General features: G+C 47.7%; 1 protein-coding gene and 1 pseudogene across 1 annotated transcript; both read left to right on the top strand.

Annotated features, from left to right (window-relative positions):
- The first annotated feature begins 4,615 nt into the window (after window positions 1–4,615).
- On the top strand, window positions 4,616–5,302 carry LOC147990687 (uncharacterized; annotated as a pseudogene).
- Window positions 5,227–6,541, top strand: LOC147990686 (uncharacterized). Its single transcript, XM_087530581.1, has one exon. It carries the CDS (start codon window positions 5,345–5,347, stop codon window positions 6,437–6,439), a length of 1,095 nt encoding a protein of 364 aa, XP_087386707.1. The 5' UTR covers window positions 5,227–5,344; the 3' UTR covers window positions 6,440–6,541.
- The last annotated feature ends 15,132 nt before the right edge of the window (window positions 6,542–21,673 follow it).

Raw genomic sequence — 21,673 nt, 5'->3', positions numbered from 1 at the left:
GGTGGCGGTCGGAAGTGGATTGCTATCCATATCCGACGAGCCCAGGGAGCCGTCCGAAGATACGTCGATACGGGCTCGTGGCGGTCTGCATAATCATAATTTGGTGTTAGGAGAAGTAGTGTGACAAAGGTATGCTATGAGTTATTCTGGCATACGAATACTTACGACTTCGCCAGGGGCTTGGACCTGAGCAGCCACTCGTCTTCGCCTTCGGCGGCGGTGGTGGAGTAGTCCGGAAGGAGAGTCCTTCCCTTCTTGGACCCTTCAGCCCCCCCGGTTGGGGCGGCATTCCTTTTCTTGTCTTCCCTGACTGGAGGGGGAGCATCTTCACCTTCCTCCTCGTCTTCGGGGGAGGAGTGCGTCGCAGAGTTATCGAACGATGAGTCCGATAACACCTGGCATCGGGAACTCTTTCGGGTTCCCTTGGCCTTCTTGGTCTTCTCCGGCACCTTGTAAGGAGACGGAGTCAGCATCTCTGTTAGGAGAGCGTCCGCAGCGTCTTCGGGCAGTTGGGCCGGACAGTTAATTTGCCCCGACGTCTCCACCCAGTCCTGTCAAAGGCATGGAGCTCAGACCCCGCACATGGTTAAGGTAGGGGAAATAAATATCCTACCGGATGTATAGAACTCACCGAATGCGCTCGGCGCTTCGCGCTTAGCCCGCGGTCATCGGTGAGAGAGGGAGGAACCTCAGCGCCCTTGAACAGCACCTTCCAGATGTCCTTGTGCATCATGTCGAAGAGCTCGCTCAGAGTCTGGTGCTGGGCTGGGTCGAACTCCCCCAAGTTGAAGTCCCGTTGTTGGCACGGGAGGATCTGGCGGATGAGCATGACCTGGACTATGTTGACAAGCTTGAGCTTCTTGCCTGCCATATTCCGGATACATTTCTGCATTCCGTCCAGCTCTACCGATGAACCCCAGGACAGGCCCTTCTCTTTCCAGGAGGAGAGCCGCATGGGGATTCCGGATCGAAACTTGGGGGTAGCCACCCATTTGGCGTCGCGCGGCTCGGTGATGTAGAACCACGCCGATTGCCACCCCTTTATGGTCTCCACGAAGGAGCCTTCAAGCCATATGACATTGGGCATATTGCCCACCATGGCTCCACCGCATTCTGCTTGTTGGCCACCCACCACCTTCGGCTTGATATTGAAGGTCTTTAACCATAGGCAGAAGTGGGTCCGGATGCGGAGGAAAGCCTCACACACGGCGATGAACGCCGAAATGTTGAGGATGAAGTTTGGGGCCAGATCATGGAAGTCCAGCCCGTAGTAGAACATGAGACCATGGACGAATAAATGGAGGGGAAACCCCAGTCCACGGAGGAAGTGGTGGAGGAAGACTACCCTGTCGTGAGGTTCAGTGGTAGGAATGATCTGCCCCGCAGCGGGCAGCCGATGCGCAATGTTCGCGGCCAAGTATCCGGCCCCGCGCAGCTTCTTGATGTGTCCCTCCATAATGGAGGAAGCCATCCATTTGCCTCCCGCCCTGGGCATGATTGGAGAAGGTTGAGGGGAAGGATGTGGGCTTGGGCATTGGAGCTCGAGTGCGCAAGAGTGGATGAGCAAGGAGGAAGAAGGCATGGGTAGAAAAAGGTTAAACCTTTTCCCTTTATAACGGCCGCCGAAACTATGCGCCCCCACTAGCCTGGTAAAACTTGCTTATCCCCCAAGCGTCGTAATCGATGGTGCGGTTGGGTTACCCATGCCCGTATTGATGAGAATCCCGTAATAAGGGGGACACGATCTCTGCTTTGACAAGACGTGTCAAAAAACTGCCTCGCGTTATGTGCGGGGGTAGTTAAAGGAAATGGTTCGAATAATCACCGGGCCATGGCATAATGTCATGTTGCGAAAACGTGTCAGCAAATTAGATTTGTGGAAATATTATTCTCTCTACGGTGGTATATGGAACTTATTTTTGCAGGGTCGGACACTATCCTTATATTCAAATTCTTCCGTTGTTTATTCGGAGAAGGAACCCGCCTTGCAATGCCGAAGACAATACTGCACGCTGGACTCATCGTCATTGAAGCCTGGTTCAGGGGATACTGAGGGAGTCCTGGATTAGGGGGTCTCCGGACAACCAGACTATATCCTTTGGCCGGACTGTTGGACTATGAAGATACAAGATTGAAGACTTCGTCTCGTGTCCGGATGGGACTCTACTTGGCAATACGGATATGTATATCTCCTCCTTTGTAACCGACCTTGTGTAACCCTAGCCCTTTCCGGTGTCTATATAAACCAGAGGGTTTTAGTCCGTAGGACAACATACAATCATACCATAGGCTAGCTTTTAGGGTTTAGCCTCTCCGATCTCATGGTAGATCAACTCTTGTAATACTCATATCATCAAGAATAAATCAAGCAGGACGTAGGGTTTTACCTCCATCAAGAGGGCCCGAACCTGGGTAAAACATCGTGTCCCCTGCCTCCTGTTACCATCCGCCTTAGACGCACAGTTCAGGACCCCCTACCCGAGATCTGCCGGTTTTGACACCGACAACGACCCATAAATGAGTTGGGCCGTTCGTAGTCGGACCTTAGTTTTGGCCATTTAACGGCCCATGCCCTTCATGGTCCAATACCAGCCCGGTTTCTCTTTCGGCCTGCTAAAGTCCCACAACACAGTTGGGTCGTTTACAATACGACCTGACTTTCGGCCTCTTAGCGGCCCATGCTCTTCATGGTCTAGTACAAGCCCGCTGTCTCTTTCGGCCTGCTAAAGGCCTACAGTATAGTTGGGCCATATGTAGCCCAAACTTAGTAACGGCCTGTTAACGGCCCGTTAAATAAATTGGGGCCACCTGTTGCCCGGTTTAATGTCGGCCTGTTAACGACACGGGAGGTAAGAGGGCCGACCATTAGCTTTCGGCCTAGTAACGGCCCATTAACGTAATGGGCCCACTAAAGTTTGTTCATGTCTTTATGCCAAATTAGATAATTTGAGCCCATTACGACGAGCAATTATGCACAGGACCAAAACCGATCAAGCAAAGGTATGGCATATAGGGAATAACGTTGCACATCCAGCATATATTATAGGAAATTACATCCACTGGGTAATCAAAGATTGATGCCAGTGCAAATAAATGAGCAGAACCTAACCATCTACAACGTCACAATCTGCAACCTCAGCACAGATGACGCCCATAAGCATGTGGGCATGTTCTTGCTGCTTTGCTACACTGTCTCTGAAAACATTGATCAGTTGTTGTGTCGCACGACTCTACACCTCTGATTCATCCACCATTTCCATCATTGCTTCGGCCATTAATTGGTTCACAAACATACATTTATTCCGTTGCATTCGAGACAGAGGATACTGAACAGATTCAGATGGCGATTTTGGCAGGCTTGTATTATTGATAGTGGAGAGTGTCTCGACCACTGCATCATAACATATATTAGGACGGGAACCAAACAAATTAATCATGAGTTATTGCCATATTACCTAGCCTAGATTTACTAGAAAGAAACAATGGGGTTGCCTTGCTGTTTTCATAGTTTGTCTTCTTATCTTCAGCAGCCTGCACAAAATTAACAGACTAGCATTGCTATCATTGGCCAAGTCAGATAATAGGAAAGCAACATTGACACAACGAATGTTTGGGCAACTAGCCTACACCAAATTAACACAATATGGCACAGCTATCATCAGCCAGGTAAGGTAATACGAAAGCAACATTGACACAATGAATGAATGGGCAACCAGAGAAGCACTACAATTCAGTAATGTGCGTGATATGAGATAGTACATTCACGCAGCTCAGTATGCAAAACTACCAGGCAGTTTTCCTTACAAAAATCAACATTGGCGCCTTTAACATTTTGCCACAACAAATTTTAGATCAGATAAAGGTTAGATTCACGCCGATTAACAAAATACATGCTAATGTAAAAATATAGTGATATACAACAGGTACTTACATCAGCATTGGAGCACAGAGAATTCCTGCAAGATATTTTCCTCGAATACGATCCCAATGGAGGAAGTCTTGTATCGTTTAACCTTATTTTCTAAAAGAGAGATGGGTAAGAAACATGTAGAAAATATGATCAGAATTCTATAAAATTTCATGATGCGAGGATATGCACACGCTTCTTAGAATGGAGTTGACATTCTTTTGCTGGACTGGATCGGACTAGTTCTTTGGCCACTGGAATCTGCTTATTATCAGTGGGAGTTGGGTTTCTCTATGCTAGAGCAGTATCTATGAAAAATGGAGTTGGTTTATTATTGTTATGGCTGGCCGGCTTAGGCCCGCAAGTTATCTTAGTCTTTATTTTCAGATTAGGCAAGTTATCTTAGGCAAGTTATCTTAGGTTGATTCTTCTACAAGTTATCTAGGATATAAATATAGGTTGTAAGACTCTTTTTGAAGGCAAGCAATAAGAAGAATATTATCTCCTATTGCCCGGCTCCCTGAGGAGCCGGAACCCTAGCCGCCAACAGCCCTAGCCGCCGCCCTTCTCCTAGCCGCGACGGCGCCCTGCCGCCGGCGCGCCCGATCCTCGCCACGTCTCCCTCCATCCTTCCCTTACCACCTACACCCTAGACCTGGTAGAGTACTTGATCCTACCAATTTGGTATCAGGTAACCGGGTTTCGACCATGTCTCCGTCAATTCCACCGCCACCACCACCGCTGCCCGCCAACTCCTCCACCACCACCGCCTCTGCGCCGGGCGTCACGGCCTCGCTCTCGGCGGGCACCACTGCGTCGCTCTCAGCGCCGGTGCTAACGGCACCCGGCACCACGCCGGGCCAAGGGAAGCCACAGGCCCCCGTCCAACACTCGCTGCCGCCATCACCTTCCCCGCAGCCGCAATAGTTCACGCCGGAGGCCATGGCGGGCGTCCTCAATGACCTCGTCACCGCGGTTCAAGGGATCTGCCTCTACCTGGCAGGTCCGTACGGGCCGCCCCCACCACTCCATCCAGCCATGGCCGTGGGTCAGCAGGCGCTTCCGTGGTACTCGGCACCGGGGGCCATCACCGGACTCCATCCAGCCATGGCCGCGGGCTAGCAGGCGCTTCCGTGGTACTCGGCACCGGGGGCCGTCATCGGAGGCTACCCGGCGCTCCCCGCCCCAGCGGCCGCACCGCCGCCTTGGGCGCAGTGGCCGCCGCAGATCGCGCCGGCAGCCCCGCCACTTCTCGCCACCACGGGGCCGCAGTGGCCCACCTGGACCGCGCCGACTGCGCCGTCCTCCGTCGCGCCCTACCTTCCAGCGGCCTCGGAGCAGGGTCCTCCACCGGCCCCGCCCAGCCCTAACCTGGGCATCGGCGCCTCGGAGTAGGGCCAGACCCAGCAGCTTCTTCCGGCGTCACCGCCGGCCCCCATGCCGCAGGCGCCGGTGCAGCTCCACCAGGCGCCGCCGCCATCGACAGTACCACCACCCGCGCCTAGGGCTACGGGTCGGCCCCTGCACCAGGTGCAGTTTCCACCGTCACCATCGCCGATCCCCGCTTGGGCGACCGGCTCGTCTTTGGGGCCGGTCTACTCCACGGCGCCGGAACACCCGACGCCCTCCCTGCGGTTGGATCACCCCTCCAGCTCGGCGAACTACGCCCCGGCGCTTCCCGACCCAGCATACGCGCCGGCGGCAACTACGGCCGCCCCCGGGCACGGCGGGCCGACACCCCCTCACTTCGCCAAACTGGACTTCGCCACCTACGAGGGCACGGAGGACCCCCTCAACTGGCTCAACCAGTGCGAGCAGTTCTTTCGAGGGCAGCGGACGCTCGCTTCGGATCGCACCTGGCTCGCGTCCTATCATCTTCGAGGCACAGCGCAGACCTGGTACTACGCCCTCGAGCAGGACGAGGGCGGCATGCCACCATGGGAGCGCTTCCGGGAGCTCTGTCTCCTCCGGTTCGGGCCTCCTATCCGCGGGAGCCGACTGGCGGCCCTCGGCCGCTTACCTTTCACATCCACGGTGCGGGACTACGCCGACCGCTTCCAGGCCCTGGCGTGCCACGCGCCGGGCGTCTCCGCCACTCAGCGCGCCGAGTTATTTGTGGGCGGTCTACCGGACCATATCCGCATGGACGTGGAGCTTAGGGGACCCCAGGATCTCCAGTCGGTCATGTATTACGCCCGCGCGTTCGAGTGCCGCGCGGTGGCCATCCAGCAGGAATCACCATCCCAGACTACTCGGTCGCTACCCGGACCGGATTCCGCGCAGGGTCGGCCTGTGCAGGCTTCTGCGGCACCCCTCGCCGCGACCGCGGGGCGCCCGTTCCGCTGGCTCACCCCAGCTGAGATACTCGAGCGTCGCCGCCAAGGGTTGTGCTTCAACTGCGACGAACCCTACAAGCCCGGCCACGCCTGCCCGCGACTCTTCTACCTGGAGGTGGCAGACTACATTCCGGAGGACGTCGTCGCCGCTGACCTGGCCGCCCCAGATGTCGAGAAGGTGTTTGACGCTGGTTGATTACCTCGAAGAGTTCAAGCAAGCGCTTCCCCACCTTGCAGCTCGAGGACGAGCTGTTTGTGCAGGCGGGGAGAAGTGTTATGGCCGGCCGGCTTAGGCCCGCAAGTTAAAACATTTTTTATTTTCAGATTAGGCAAGTTATCTTAGGCAAGTTATCTTAGGTTGATTCTTCTACAAGTTATCTAGGATATAAATATAGGTTGTAAGACTCTTTTTGAAGGCAAGCAATAAGAAGAATATTATCTCCTATTGCCCGGCTCCATGAGGAGCCGGAACCCTAGCCGCCAACAGCCCTAGCCGCCGCCCTTCTCCTAGCCGCGACGGCGCCCTGCCGCCGGCGCGCCCGATCCTCGCCACGTCTCCCTCCATCCTTCCCTTACCACCTACGCCCTAGACCTGGTAGAGTACTTGATCCTACCAATTATCTCCTGGCGTTTGGATCTTTTGCAAATACCTGGTTTGTAACCCTTTAGATTCTAACATAGCCGTCTTCCCCTTGCATGCCTTATATGGAAGAGTGATCATTCAGTTATAAAACATGCTACATTAGAGATGGAATAGGTACTGAAGAATAGAAAGGCATGATATATTGACATGTATTCCCTCCATCCAAAAATAAATGGATGGGTCTAGGCGTATTTTAGTTCTAGATGCATCCAGTTTTATCCATTTCTGCGACATTTAATCCGGACGGAGGGAGTATGATGTATGTAACATCCCAAATTTTCAATTTGGAATGTTATACATTAGATCATCACTGCATATCATATATTACTTGCTTTTGGTTTGATCCTAGAAATTCTACGCAACTCAAGGACCCTCGGAGAGAGTTGGGGATTTTGTTATTTTCATATTTGAGTTTTCTCGAATTTTGAAAATAGGATCATTCGATTTTATTTATTTTATCTTCAATTATTTCTATTATAAAAATATGAGAGATGGAATAAAATTACTTCCCAAAATAAAGAAATATTGAGGATTTAATAATAAAGTCAAATAAGATTTCATTTTGGTTTTATTTTCCATTTTATTTGAATTTAGGAATAATGCGCGTTTTTCAAAATTGCATTTAGGCCCCAAGTAAATGTTCATCCTGTTCGCTTTGATTTTAAAAGTCGGGGAAAATTAATTTCGGGATTTTTGCAGTCCGTTTAGTATTTATTTTATTTTTCTTTCTGAACGTAATTATTTAAAAAAAACGCAACCGACTTAGGGCCGGTTTCGGCCAGGACTCCTCCGGCCGGGCCTTTAAATAGCGCCGCCCGGAGCCCGTTTAGCCCAAGCCGCCGCGCCGCCAGGAACCCTAACCCTAGCGCCCCACCGCCACCGCCGCACCGCCGCGCCGCCCCACGCCACCCCGCGCCGGACCCCTTCGCCGCCGGTTTTTCCTAGAAAACCATTCGGTTTTCGCCGGTTTTCGTTTGGTTTTTTTATTTTTTTAGATCCGTTTTTTAGATCAGTTTATTTCTGGTTTAGTTTATTTAGCGAGTGTTCGCTCGTTCGTTCGTTTTAACAGATGCGTTCATCGTTTAGTTATAGAAAACGAACGTTCATTCGCTAATCTGTTTGTCGTTTTTTTTTCTCGGATTTTCCGCGATTATTTCTGATCGCGATTTCTAATCCGATTTTTGTTCTAGTATAACTTTTTGCTCGTTTATCGGAATCGGGCGAGTCAAGCGCCTGGAGTTTCATCTCGAAACCCTCTTTCCGTTTAACCAACTCAAACAAGTTTTTTCTTCTGTAAAATTTGACCTAGATCCAGAATAGTAAACGAAGCTTGTTTCTTTCGCCGTTTGACGTTCGTTGCCTCGTTCATTTTGATTCTTTTTGCAAACCGGAGTTCTTAAGTTGAACTTTCTGGTTAGATGTCTTATTTGAGTTTAACCCGTGCATTAGATGAGTACTTATTGTATGCTTTTTTGTTTGCGATAGAGTACCCGGAGTGCGCCGCTTGCTACTTTGAATCTCTAGGTTTCGCGGATCATCAACAAGGCAAGTAACACTTTGATCATACCTCTTTACTACCCTGTTTTTATTGCATTAGATCAATCCTCAAACATTGCATGATTAGGATATAATTAAATTGTGGGTTTTGGGGGGTAGATGAGGTAGTACCTATTTCCTGTTTTATTATCAAACCTTTGGGAGTTACTTCTACGTTTGCTTATATTGCCATGCTATGCTAGTAGACGTGGATTGGGTGAGTGTATCCATGACAGATGTGAGAGTGATAATTAATGGTTTATTTAAGGTGGCAACTTAAACACATATCTGGGTGGATTGAGGCACCAGGGTATTCCAGCGATTGCCTATTTTTCTTTTGGACCGCTACCCAGGCTTAAAGGGATCATGAGATTATTCATACTAGAAACTTCCGTGTGCAGCCACAAGCTACTATGGGCTCTAGCATAGTTGACTAAGTTGTGCGAACTCTTACAGTGGTAGGCTAGCAGATATAGGGGATGTATGTTGGTCCGGTCTACCCGTTCGTAAGGTGCTAGCGCTTCTGAAAGACTATGTCTCGGTCATCCGTTTCTCAAACATCATGTAGTGTGAGAATCCCAATGGAGCAGATCGAGTCTTGTGGGGAAAAGTGCGCAAACCTCTGCAGAGTGTATAAACTAATCATGGTTAGCTGTGTCCCCGGTTATGGACAACTTGAGTATCTAGTACTTGGATTATCATGTGAATCTCATCATGTTACTTTAATTAATTTGTTGGGTTTTAAAGATGATGCTTAATTGGGATTGAGAGGATGTCTATCTTCTCAATGTTTAACCACTACCATGATAGTTAAATAAAATTTATTCCTTTGCAGTAGGGAAAAATTGGCTTTATGCAAAAACTGTAACCATAGAGCTTTCCACCAGCCAACTATGCGTGTAGTATAGCCTTATTCTTTCATTACTCTCTATGTGTTACATTGCCAGCATATTCCATGTGTTGACCTGTTTCGGGCTGCAACGTTCATGTTGCAGACTTTTCAGACACGAGTAAGGTGCCTTTAGGTCGTGGTTCTATACTCAGTGATGCTGTTGGAGTTGATGGACTCACTTATCTTCCAAGCCTTCCGCTGTTATCGTTATTAGATGGCCTTAAGCCATATTTATTGTAATAAGTTCTCTTTTGAGACACTCGATGTAATAAGTGTGTGATTGCTACTCTGTTATAAATCCTTCAAGTATTGTGCGTGTCAGCATTACTGATCCAGGGATGACACTGAAGCATAGAGATCAGACTGTTTGAGGTCTGGTCGCTACAATGTAAGAGCTAGGGATACGACAGGACAACACGGTAAAAAAAACACTGAAAAACCAACTACAGAACCAAAGTATTCAAACCCACTGATATGAGATAGTACACTCATGCAGCTCACGATGCAAAACTACCAGGCGGTTTTCCTTGCAAAAATCAACATTGTGGCCTTTAATCATACATTTTGCTACAACTAAATTTAGATCAGATAAACGTTGGATTCACGCTGATTAACAAAATACATGTTGATGTAAAAATATAGTGATATACAACAGGTACTTACATCTACATTGGAGCACAGAGAATTCCTGCAAGAATATTTCCTCATAAACGATAACATTACAGAAATTCTTCTATCTGTTAAGCTTATTTTCTAAAAGAGAGATGGGTAAGAAACATGTAGAAAATATGACCAGCATGCTATAAAATTTCATGATGCAAGGATACGCACACGCTTCTTAGAATTGAGTTGACATATTTTTGCTAGATTGGAGCGGACTAGTTCTTTGGCCACTTGAATCTGCTTATTATTAGTAGGAGTTGGGTTTCTTTGTGCTAGAGCAGTATCTATAAAAACTGGAGTTCGTTTATTATCTCCTGGCGTTTGGATCTTTTGCAATGGCCTTGTTTGTAACCCTTCAGATTCTAACATAGTCGTCTCCCCCTTGCATGCCTTGTATAGAAGAATGGTGCTTTAATTATAAAACATGCGACAGCAGAGAGATGGAATTGATACTGAAGAATAGAAAGGCATGACATTTTGACATGTATTCCCTCCATCCGGAAAAAATGGATGGGTCTAGGTGTATTTCAGTTCTAGATACATCCTTTTTTATCCATTTTGGCAACATGTAATCCGGACGGAGGGAGTATGGTGTAAGAGCTAGGGATACGACAGGACAACACAACAAAAAACACTAGTTGAATGTAAAACCGTATGCTAGCGGAATATGTACAGAAATCACTAAGGCAACATACACGTGTATGATTGGGAAAATAAGATGGCATTGCAACAGAGCACTAGAACAACACTTCAATGTAAAAAAGCATGGTATGGTAGATAGATGAAGTACATACTGATGAATAACAATGCATAAGATATTCAGAAGCATGATGTCCAAATTAAGCAGACGGCATTGCGATAGAGTAGAATGACAGTACTTGAATTTGAAAACATGTTATCATGAATGGAATAGGTACTGAAAAACAGGAAGGCATGACATATTTACATGCATGATCAGCATGCTAAGCACATGGCATTGCAAAAGAGTAGATACACTCCAGGACATTATATGCATGTTGTACCCATATCATAGGCCAAGTTAGAGCAAGGACCTTGTGGGGTGAAGAGGATTCATCATCTTACTGCAAGTCTTCTGAAGAACTGCCTTTACATGTTCCATCATATTGGGTATCATTAGCATCAAGTTTATTGGACTTTACATTGCTCCGCGACGTTCTTGTGGATATATCAGTGTGTGCAATTTATCTGACATGCATGGAAGACAACTAATAGTTAGATTTATGTAATGAGTGCCTGTAGGAGACGACATAAATAGTAGGACTGGGGTTAACTAGCAGCAACAGGTCTCATAAACTAAAGGGAGAACACAGATGAAAGCTACAGAATATGTATCGTTTGTACTCGAGATTAACTAGATGGCACACAAAAGTATTAAAGAACAACATAGGTAATACTAGAAGTGGTATAATACTATAATCACCAGCCTGTGGGATAGCATTGGCTGATGGATGATAACTATGGAACAACGTTACCTAAATAACAAGTATCTTAGCTGAACTATGGAACAACGTTAACTCCTGAACAAGACCCGTAAGAGATCAGCATGAATATACAATGAAATGTGATGATCTATTTTCCATGCTTAGATGAATAACAAAGCCATAAATGTTGCACACAATTAAGAGGAGGGTACAACCTATCTGGCTGCCATCCATAGGATTGAGCATCATGTGCTGACTTATCGATGGCCCTGCAATTGTTGTGGTTGTCCATGTCGGGCACGCGCATTCGATGCAGGGAACTGTTGAGTGGGGACTATAGCTCCATTCTGGTGTATGCTTCCCTTGTTGGAGCAGCAGTGGTGAGTCGGAAGACGGTGAGTCTGAAGATGCAGATAACGCATAATGTTAAGAACGACATATCTCTTTGATCTGAAGAAATACACTAAGAGATCAACAGCAAGGTACGAGAGTGGTCACACGTATGTTGACTGAAGACTAAATTGAGGTCACACGATTTTATTTTATTTTGGTACTGTTCGATCTACGCCGGATGGCTGGCCGTCTTGTGCCTCCCGGTTGACACTGTTCAGAATCTTCCCCGAAGAGCCAGTGACCAACGGCAGAGCAGCCTGCCTCCGCCGTCCATGGCCCCGGCCAAAACCCCGCTCCCCGCCCCACCACACTGCCGTGGTTGCGCCGCCCCCGGGCCAATCCACAAAGACTCCCCGTCATCCAGATCCGGCGGTGGCAGTACCTTCAACCCACGCAACTATAAAAGATAGCCATCTAAGCGTTGCTTCCGCGGCGAACTTGCAGCCCAGCACCCTTACGTTAGACACCATCCACCCGGCAGCCTAGGAGCTCCGCTGCCTCGAGGGGTGCTCCTTCCCATTGGGAATCGATTGGTCCAGAATAAAAATTCAGACAACTGACGCCTAAATAAAGTGATTTGAGATGAGGATGTGACCTATTTGGCGGCATGGTGAAGTAGGCAGGTCCAGCTGCCGAGTCGGTGAGGCCGGCGCGGTTGCGGTAGCGACCGGCGGCAGGGAAAGAGCGATGTCGTGACGGTCGACGGCTACGCAGAAGCAGCACCAGGACTCTGGACGGATCCAAAGTTGGAGCCGCTCCGGTGCCGTGAACGACGGCGGGGGTGAATCGGCTCCTTACGGTTCATGCGACCGTCGTCGAGACAGCACTAGCAACACGGAGTAAGAGGCACACGACCCAGTGCATGACGGCAAATGGACAGCGTCTCCGACATTAGGGAGGAGGGCGGCTGTGAAATTGGTGCGGTGGGGGCCCCATGGAGGTGGGCCTGAGGTTTCGCGGCTCGAGAGAAGGGAGCTTCCCGGGGAGAAGGTGATTTGGCGCCCACAAGGTATGAATGGGGGCGGGCGGGGGGGGGGGGGATTGGGAGGGGAGTGGAACCATGTCTTACGGACGCATTTGTCTGAAATGTGAGGGGGAGTTACAGTTCTACCCTTGCTTATAGGCTTCTCGGCTTGGGTCTGTGTACTGAGGGTCGGGGATAGTAGAGTAACTTTGCTTCTCCCCAAATAGTGGGCGGGAGCGATTTTGGGCAAGGAGGGCGTGTTTTGACCTATAGTGGGCGCGAGCAATTTCGGGCGAGGAGAGCGTGTTTTGAAATAGTGGGTGCGAGCTATTTCGGGCGAGGAGAGCGTGTTTTGCCGACCATGGTTTATGAATTATTCGGCACATGTCATTTCGGCCGAGGAGAAGGCGCGCTTGGATGAAGTTACGAACCTACCCTGGATGTACAACGGGCCAATTGATGCGTGTCCCACATAGGACGGTAATTTCGCGTATCCCATTTATTTGCTCGGGAGAATTCCGCCGAGCAGAGAGGATGTTTAACAGTTCGTTCAAATTTTGGGAGAACGAGCATCCATGTCTACCTTACCAAGTCGATTCGGATCAAATTTTGAAATATTAGCTTGCCACTTCTTTTTTAGATGGAGAGATGATGCTCGGGAGTAATGTGTTTTTACATGCTCGTTGCTAGCAATTTACTATATGACAAATAGTTGACCCACTCCGAAACGCGAATCAAACCCAAAATGAAATATCTCGATTCAATGAAATAACTCGTTCAGTAGGTCAAAATAGTGAACTAAATCCAAAATTGAACACCTCAATCGAGTAGCATGTTGTACAGTATTATAGTACTCCATGAACATGTTGAAAGTCAAATTAATGAACTTGTTCGATATACGCATATATCCATTCATGTGTGGATTGCAGACAACATGTTCTCCAATTTAAATATTTGAATGCAATTTTATATCGAAACATGGTTTAGATCAGTCTTTGATGCATAAAACGCGACCTCCCCCTCCCCCGGACTCCTGTTCTCTCTCTCTCTCTCTCTCTCTCTCTCTCTCTCTCTTTCTCTCTCTCTCTCTCTCTCTCGCCGACAATATTCAATTCTGTCACATGCATCCGACACAAAAACCTTGTTGGTCCCTCTCCCTTTCTCTCCATCTCTCTCTCTCTCTCTCTTTGTGTGTGTGTGGGGGGGGGGGTCTTTCTAGTTCGCATGCATATATACACCATCTATAAGTCTCTCTCGCACACTATGTATGATACTCTAGCTAGTCCAAGCTAGATATCTTGGGTGCACTCACCGTACGCACACAAATTCCTTGGATCTTTGCCCGTAACTCTCTCACGCACCACTATGTCGTCTCAGAGCTCTTCCCCCCTCTCTCAAACTCTCCATCCACCTGGGTCACACGTACACATGCATATCTCACTCGCACTCGATAGGCCCATCTAAAACTCTATCTCCCCCCTCGTTCTCTCTCCATCTCACACATGCACACACACAATCTCATGCCCAACTAGCCAAGTATGATGGTCTCTCACTCAATTGTAGGCACACGCAGTCCCCCCTATATGTATATGACTAGCTAATCTTAGTCCCCATCACAAACATGTGCATGGTCTATCTCGATTTCTCTCGGGGCATCTTTCTATCACGCACGCACTCCCTCGATCTCCCACCCATATAGTCCCCTCACGATCTCGACAGGATCTCTCTATCACAAACAATCACACACTAGCTATCTTCGTGTATCTTCCCGCCTTGCTTTTCCATCTCGGAGATGCATGTGTGATATGTTTGCATAAGAAACGAAAAAACACACTCTCTCTCTAATTTATCGTTTGTTGTCACTTTCTATTTCACACACTTACTCTTTTTGCACACTTACTCATTCTCCTTCACACGCACTTGATCTGTATCGATTGAGGCACTCTCCTCGGTCCATAGCATATAGATTTATTAAAAAGTCAAACATCACAAAGTTTGACCATGTACATGGAGAAAAAGAATTACATCTAGTACGGCAAACATATACCATTAGATTCACCATGAGATGTAGTTTTGTATGATGTATCTTTGGTATTGTAGATATAAATAACATTTGCGTAAACCTGATCAAAGTTTCCAAAGTTTGACTTCTAAAAAATTTACATGCACTGCATTATCGAGCGGATGGAATATCTCTTTCCCCCTCTCAGCTATCTGATGCACCACTCAGCCTTATCGGGGCTCCTCAATCTCTCTCAAACTTTATTGGTCAGTTTGGTTCGTGACCTGACCCTCATGCCTTGATGGCCGGTACTGCCTGGTGTGGACGTGAGATGTAAAATATTTCTGCCTGGCTAGGCTTGTGTGGTGCTGAAGCGTTTGGTTCATGCATGGGCTAGGCAAAGCATCAACGTCCCATCAATCAATCCATGCATCAATTATTTAATGCTAATATCCATCCATGTTGTTGTTAGCATCGTGGCCACATGACCAGGCACGGCCAAGCGTTCGAAATCGGTCGCCTGGGCCAGTCTAATTAAAGTGCAAGGGAACCCAGGCCAGGCGGGCTTTCTTTTTCACAGGGTAGCAACCAAACAAGCATGCATGGAATCCAGCCACAACCCCAGGCCAGGCAAAAGATGCTCAGGACGCAAGCCAAACTGGCCTTATATCTCCCTGGTTCACACATACACATGTCTCGCACGCGCTATACATATAGACCCATCCAACACTCTCCGCCCTTGTTCTCTCTCCATGTGACACGCACCCCCCTAAGTACCATAATCCCTCACTCCATCATAGGTGCAAGCACTCCCCCCTCCTAAGTATGATTATCTCTTACTAGCCATCAGGAACACACGTATTGTCTCCTTCTATCCATATGTCTATCTCGATATCTCTCGGGGCATCTTCTATCGCGCACACACCTTGTCACTCGATCTCCCACCCATGTAGTCCCATCACGATCTCCAGGGGATCTCTCTATGACAAACATACACTCTCTCCTCCCCATGTCTGCATTTTCTCCGTACGTCTCTGTCGACCTCTCTCCCTTGTTTGTCAGACCCCTCTTGGCCACATGCTAGGGGTCTTGCTCTCTCGTTTCCAAACAACCACACACTATCTCCTCACCTTGCCTCCGTTGTCGAAGATGCATGTGTGATATGTTTGCATAATACACGCATGCTTTTTCTCTACTTTTACCGTGTGCTGTCCATGTCTCTTTCACACACGCACACACACTTTTTTCACTCTCTCTCTCTCTCTCTAGTTAGGGACTCTGTAACGTCCATAAGCATATGGATGTTTTGAAAAGTCAAACCTCAGAAAAGTTTGACCAGGTATATGTGGAGAAAAACATTTACATCTGGAACGATCTGTAACATCCCAATTTTCCCAATTTGGATGTTAATAGATCATTCATATGCATCTCATATTTTTCCATGCATTATTTGCTTTTCTAGAATATTCTCTTCATTATGCAACTAAAGGCAATTTATTGGAGTGGAGATAACATGACTTCTCCCCTGTTTAAGAATGTTCCTAATGTGCAGAATATTGTTTCCAGTTCATCTGATATGTTCTGGTAATTTTTGTGATCTTCAAAGTATTTTAATTATGTGTTATTTTACTGTTTGTGTGGCCTTTTGCATCAAAATGAATTTCTAAAATTGCATTAGTATTGGAACTAGTGTTCCTGTAGTTTATAGCTATAGGGCTATTTTTACTGTGTGTCTATGTATTTTTATTTATAATTTATAACGTGTATTTTATTTTATTTATTTTGTTCTGCTGCTCTAGTTTTTGTTTACAAAAAGGACCGAAGTGCAGCACAGCGCAGCTCCGCACCGCGGCCCAGCTCGCCGCCACGGCCTAGCAGCCTCCCGTTCGCCCCCAGCCCACCTATCTACGCGAAGCGGTACACGCCGCGCCACCCGTGCCCGACCCGCACCCGGTCCGCCAGCTCGACTCAGCCGCTGACCCGTGGGCCCCACCCCGCGCCCCTGCACGTCTCCTTCCCCGAGCCGGACTGGAGCGCACCGTACACGCGACCGAGGCCGAGCCGGATCGACCCGATGCCCTGGTCCACCCCGAGCACCCTGGAGACGCGACACGCGAGCTAAACCCTAGGGGAACCCGACCGCAGCCTCCCCTCGTCCTCCTTCGACCACACGAAGCCGCTGGAGCGTTTTGGATCTCACACCGGAGCTCCGATGTCCGCCGTCTTCGCCGGAGGATTCCACCGCCATAAGGACACCACCGGCCACATGGTTCACTCCCCTCGACCCTCCGCTCAACGCCGCACCTTTCTGACATCCTTGCGTGGCCGGAATCGCAGCGGAACCGGAGGAACAAGCTTGACCACCGCCGCCGGAGCATCGAGGTTAACCTCGCCACCGTCGCCTATAGAGGACGTATCGCCGCCGTCCGACACCACCACCACCTCCACCACTCACAGCCGCATTCGCCCTTCACTTCCCCATCACCGGAGAGTCGCCGGAGGAGCGCCACCGCCGATGCCCGAGCCGCCGTCGTCTTCCTCTGTTTCCGGTGAGCACGCACGCGCAGGAGTTTTCTCGGCCAATCACTCACTGCCACGTGACACGTCGCTAGAGGAGCTTCTACAGGAGTTCGCTACAGCGCCCATGCGTTTTCTGTTGTTTTCTGTTTTCTTTTTCAGATTTCAGCTAAAACTTCAACTAGTTATATCTTTTATTCTATAAGTCCAATTTAGGTAATTCTTTTTCCTATGCACTCACAAAAATCAGCACATTATCACAGTACCAACTTTGCACATGTTTGCACCTTTCAAATTTGAATTTATTCGAGTTTGAATCAAATCTTCCGTAGGCCGTAAGTTTCAAACCGTTTGTCAGTTTTTGGTGTTTCTTTTTGCATTGTGACCATAGTGCATTTTAGGTGTTGTTATGCTGCTGTTGTTGAGTTTTAAAAATGGTTTTCTTGCTGTTGGTTTTGTTTTGGTTCTATTCGTGTTTCGGTGCTTGATTTGTTGAATTGTGTGAAACGTGTAGATTGCCCGGAGTGCGACGCGAGCTATTGTTAGGAGTGTGACTTTTTGAACCAGAACCAAGGCAAGTTACATGTTGATCATCCTTTACCTATTGTTTTCTATGCATGTAGTTATATCACACTATGAATATATGGATGTATAGGAATACTATATATTTTGGTTATGCTGTTGAGCTATCTCCCATCATTGCAGATCGTGGTAGTGGTAGTTTTGCTATGCTTTGTAGACGGGGTTGGTTCGTGTATTCATTGAGCTTATGTGAGGATTATATATATATATAATTTGAGTAGTAACTCAGGATTTAATTCACCTCTGGATGGAAGTGTTATTGCTAGGGTGGTGTCAAGAACATCATGGTTTATACCCTCTGAATGTAAGTGGACGGCCGCCCAGGCTCAAAAAGATCAGACAGACTTAGTGACTAGTAGCTTCCATGTGCGACCACTGGCTAATTGGGCTCTCGCATAGTTGATCAGTTGTGGGACCCTTACCCGGATGTGCCAGCAGATGTAGATATAATAGTTGGGATGGGCCTCCTGTTGGGACTAGGGGACTGCTTCTGAAAGACTTCGTCTCAATCTTCGGGTTGGGTCCAGTGGGTAAAGCGTACTAAACTCTGCAGAGTATTAAAACTAATCGTGATTAGCCATGCCCCTGGTTATGGGTAAATTTGAGCCAGTATGCCATTACAGTTGTTGGATGATCCTGACAGATGTGACACCTAATAAATTTGTTGGGCAACTTAACAAAGGGTAGGTTGGAGTTGATTTTGCCAACTCAACCTTGTGTATTTAATTGTAGTAATAAAAGAACTAAATAAAAATTTGACTATTAGGTAGTTATGAGGACAAAATCAGCTTTCTGCAAAAACAAACCCTCAAGTCTTCCTTTTGTTATACTATGCATATACATGTAGGTATGCTATATTATTACTCCTATGTAACTTTCCAATACATTCAAAGTATTGACCTATATGGCTCCAACGTCTCATGTTGCAGGATATTCAGACGAAGAGTAAGGTACCGTTAGGGTCGCGAGTCTGCACTCAGCATCGCCAGTGGGCTATGATGGGACTCATCGTTATTTTCTGCTACTTTCCGCTGTTTTATTGAATAAAGCTAGCCAAGTGCTATGCAGGTTGGTTTATTTTATATATTCTAGATCATACGTTGTAATAAATGATGCACTTGCTATTCTGGTATTCATCTATACTGTGTGTGCTAGCGAGTTCGATCCAGGGACTAGCACGGTAAGCACAGAGACTCAAATCCTTCGAGGTTTGGTCGTTACACGATCATTAGATTCATCACAACATGTACTTACTTCATACTATCATTTATCTTTGGTATTGTAGATATAAGTAATTTCTTTATAAACTTGGTCAAAGTTTCAAAAGTTTGACTTAAAAAAATGTTGGAACTACATTATCGAATGGAGGGAGTAGCTCTTTCTCTCTCTCCTGCTCTGCTATCTCTCACGGGCCTCCCCTCTCACTCGAACTCTCTATACCGACGGATTATACGCTCACTGTGTCAGCATATAGCTCCATATATTATTTAGTTGACCGGTCAACCAATCCACATGCTGCCTTGTCAGCTCGTGTTCTGTATCTTCATGTGCTGGCCCATATGGCATTGGGTGAAAATAAGCAAACTAGAGGCCCATCTAACACGCGATGAAGTAATCAAAGTTGAAACCACTCGGGGTAGCACCCCACACGCTAGTAAATTGAGGGTGCATTGGGGACAAACATCTTGCGCGCGAAGGACGCACTCGCGCACAATTCACCACTGCGCGGCGGCAAGCCCAGAAGGACGCACTCGCGCACACCCAGCACACAACACACCAGCAAACGTGTACACCGGCGTCGCCGCCGGTTGAGATGGACGGCGAGGCAGCCAACAAAGCGGAGGCGGCTCAACCCAAAACCGCATCCGGCGAGCCTGGACTTCATCAGCTGCCTCCCCGACAATATGCTACTTGTCATCATTGGCCTCCTCCCCACAAAATCTGCCGTGCATACCACCCTGCTCTCCTGGCGGTGGCGCCCCCTCTGGCGCTGCGTCCCCCTCAACCTCACCGTCGACAGCTGCCTCTGCGACGGGGATTGCAAACGCATGGCCGCAGTCTCCAAGATCCTTTCATCGCACCCTGGGCCAGCCAGACGCCTTGACATCCGCATGTCCAGTACCAAATGCAAGGTCCAACCCAAGTTCGACGAGTGGTTCTTATCCCCCCCTAGATCAGCTCGTGGAGCTCAGCTTTGAAGCTGGACGATGTCGCTCTCTGCTGTCGTCCGCGCTCCGCCTGACGCCAATGCTGCGCCGCGCCAGCTTCAGCTCCTGCTATCTTCCCCAGATTAATGTCGTGCCCACCCTTCTTCTCCCTCAACTCAAGCAGCTCGACCTCTTCGACGTTGTCATCTCGAAGAAGGCTATGGAGCACCTGCTTCGCAGCTGTACTGCGCTCAAGTAGCTTTGTCTTGAGCAGATCCACGGGTTCATTAGCCTCCACATCGCCTCGATGAATCTCCGATGGACTTATGTGTCTTGCTGGCCACGCAACAAGACATCAATTGGGAAGAGATCACTCCAGTTGTTCCACATTACTGTCATTGAGAATGCGCCTTTCCTTGAGAGATTGCTTGTATCGGATCTAGAAGGTCCAACAAAAATCAGGGTCATTGACGCGCCGAAATTGAAAGCATTGGTGTACTCGGCTGCCAAATTCTCCAAACTCTTTATTGGATCCGTAATCGTTCAGGTACAGCACTCATCTTCTTCTCCGTCTTCTTGAAATTCACATTTTTAAATTTCTTCTTGATGTATTTACGACCGTCTTCCAGAAAATGATTCCCACAAGCTTGACCCAGTCCATGTGCACAATGAAGATCTTAGCACTAAAATCTATCGGCCCCAATCTGGATCAAGTTGTTGGATTCCTTACATGCTTTCCGTGCATGGAGAAGCTACTCATCAAGGTGAAACTTCTTTCCTATAAGTAAACGGTAGTCACAACGTAGCTCAATTTTTTCATAATTTTCCCAAATTACGATGACAAGTGTAGTGTTCAAAACTGCATCTACGCACTGCACCGAAAGAAATTTTTTTCGTATTTATTTGCACGTGATCACCTGCATCGTTTTTATGCTGTACTACTATAGTAGCCTAGGCTAGTCATAGTGGAAAGTAACTTAGACTACTCCAGTAACTCTATGGTTACCCTAAGAGCAAGTACTACCTCCGTCCTGGTTTACTCTTCCAATTTTGTAGTATCAAAATTTGACCATAGATTTAACTGACAAAATGTTAATGCATGTCACTAAGAACTATATCGTTGGATTCGTATTTGAACATAACTTCAAATGGTGTAATTTTTAGTGACATGCATAGGCAATTTCTTAGGTAAATCTATGGTCAAAATTTTATACTAAATACGAGGTAGTATTCCCTCCGTCCCAAAAATCTTGTCTTACATTTGTTTAGATTCGGATGTATCTAACACTAAAATGTAACTAGATACATCCGTATTTAGACAAGTTTAAGACAAGAATTTTGGGAAAGAGGGAGTACAAAAGTGGGCTATGTAGGCCAAAACATGTACCAAATTCACTTGTGGTGCATTTGGCATCGATGCCCCTCCATTGCTCACCTCGTGCCCCAATCTGGATCACCTACTTTGCTCCGGTGCCAAGTTAACTCACGCAATGAAAAACCACTGCGTGGGAGAGAGAGAGGACTGAGGCAATAAAAAACACTTGTTTGGGAGAGTGAGAGGCTGGTGTAGTTGGTTTGATTGATTTGTTTATACATGTGGGTCTGTGTGCACAGTGGTGCCAACTCTCTCACATCGCGAGAGCGGTGCC

The sequence above is a fragment of the Triticum urartu genome, chromosome 1A (genome assembly GCF_056163025.1).
Source record: "Triticum urartu cultivar PI428250 chromosome 1A, HENAU_Tu73, whole genome shotgun sequence".
NCBI lineage: Eukaryota > Viridiplantae > Streptophyta > Magnoliopsida > Poales > Poaceae > Triticum > Triticum urartu.
Note: the sequence above shows the minus strand (reverse complement) of the source record. Positions and strands in the feature narration are given on the sequence as shown.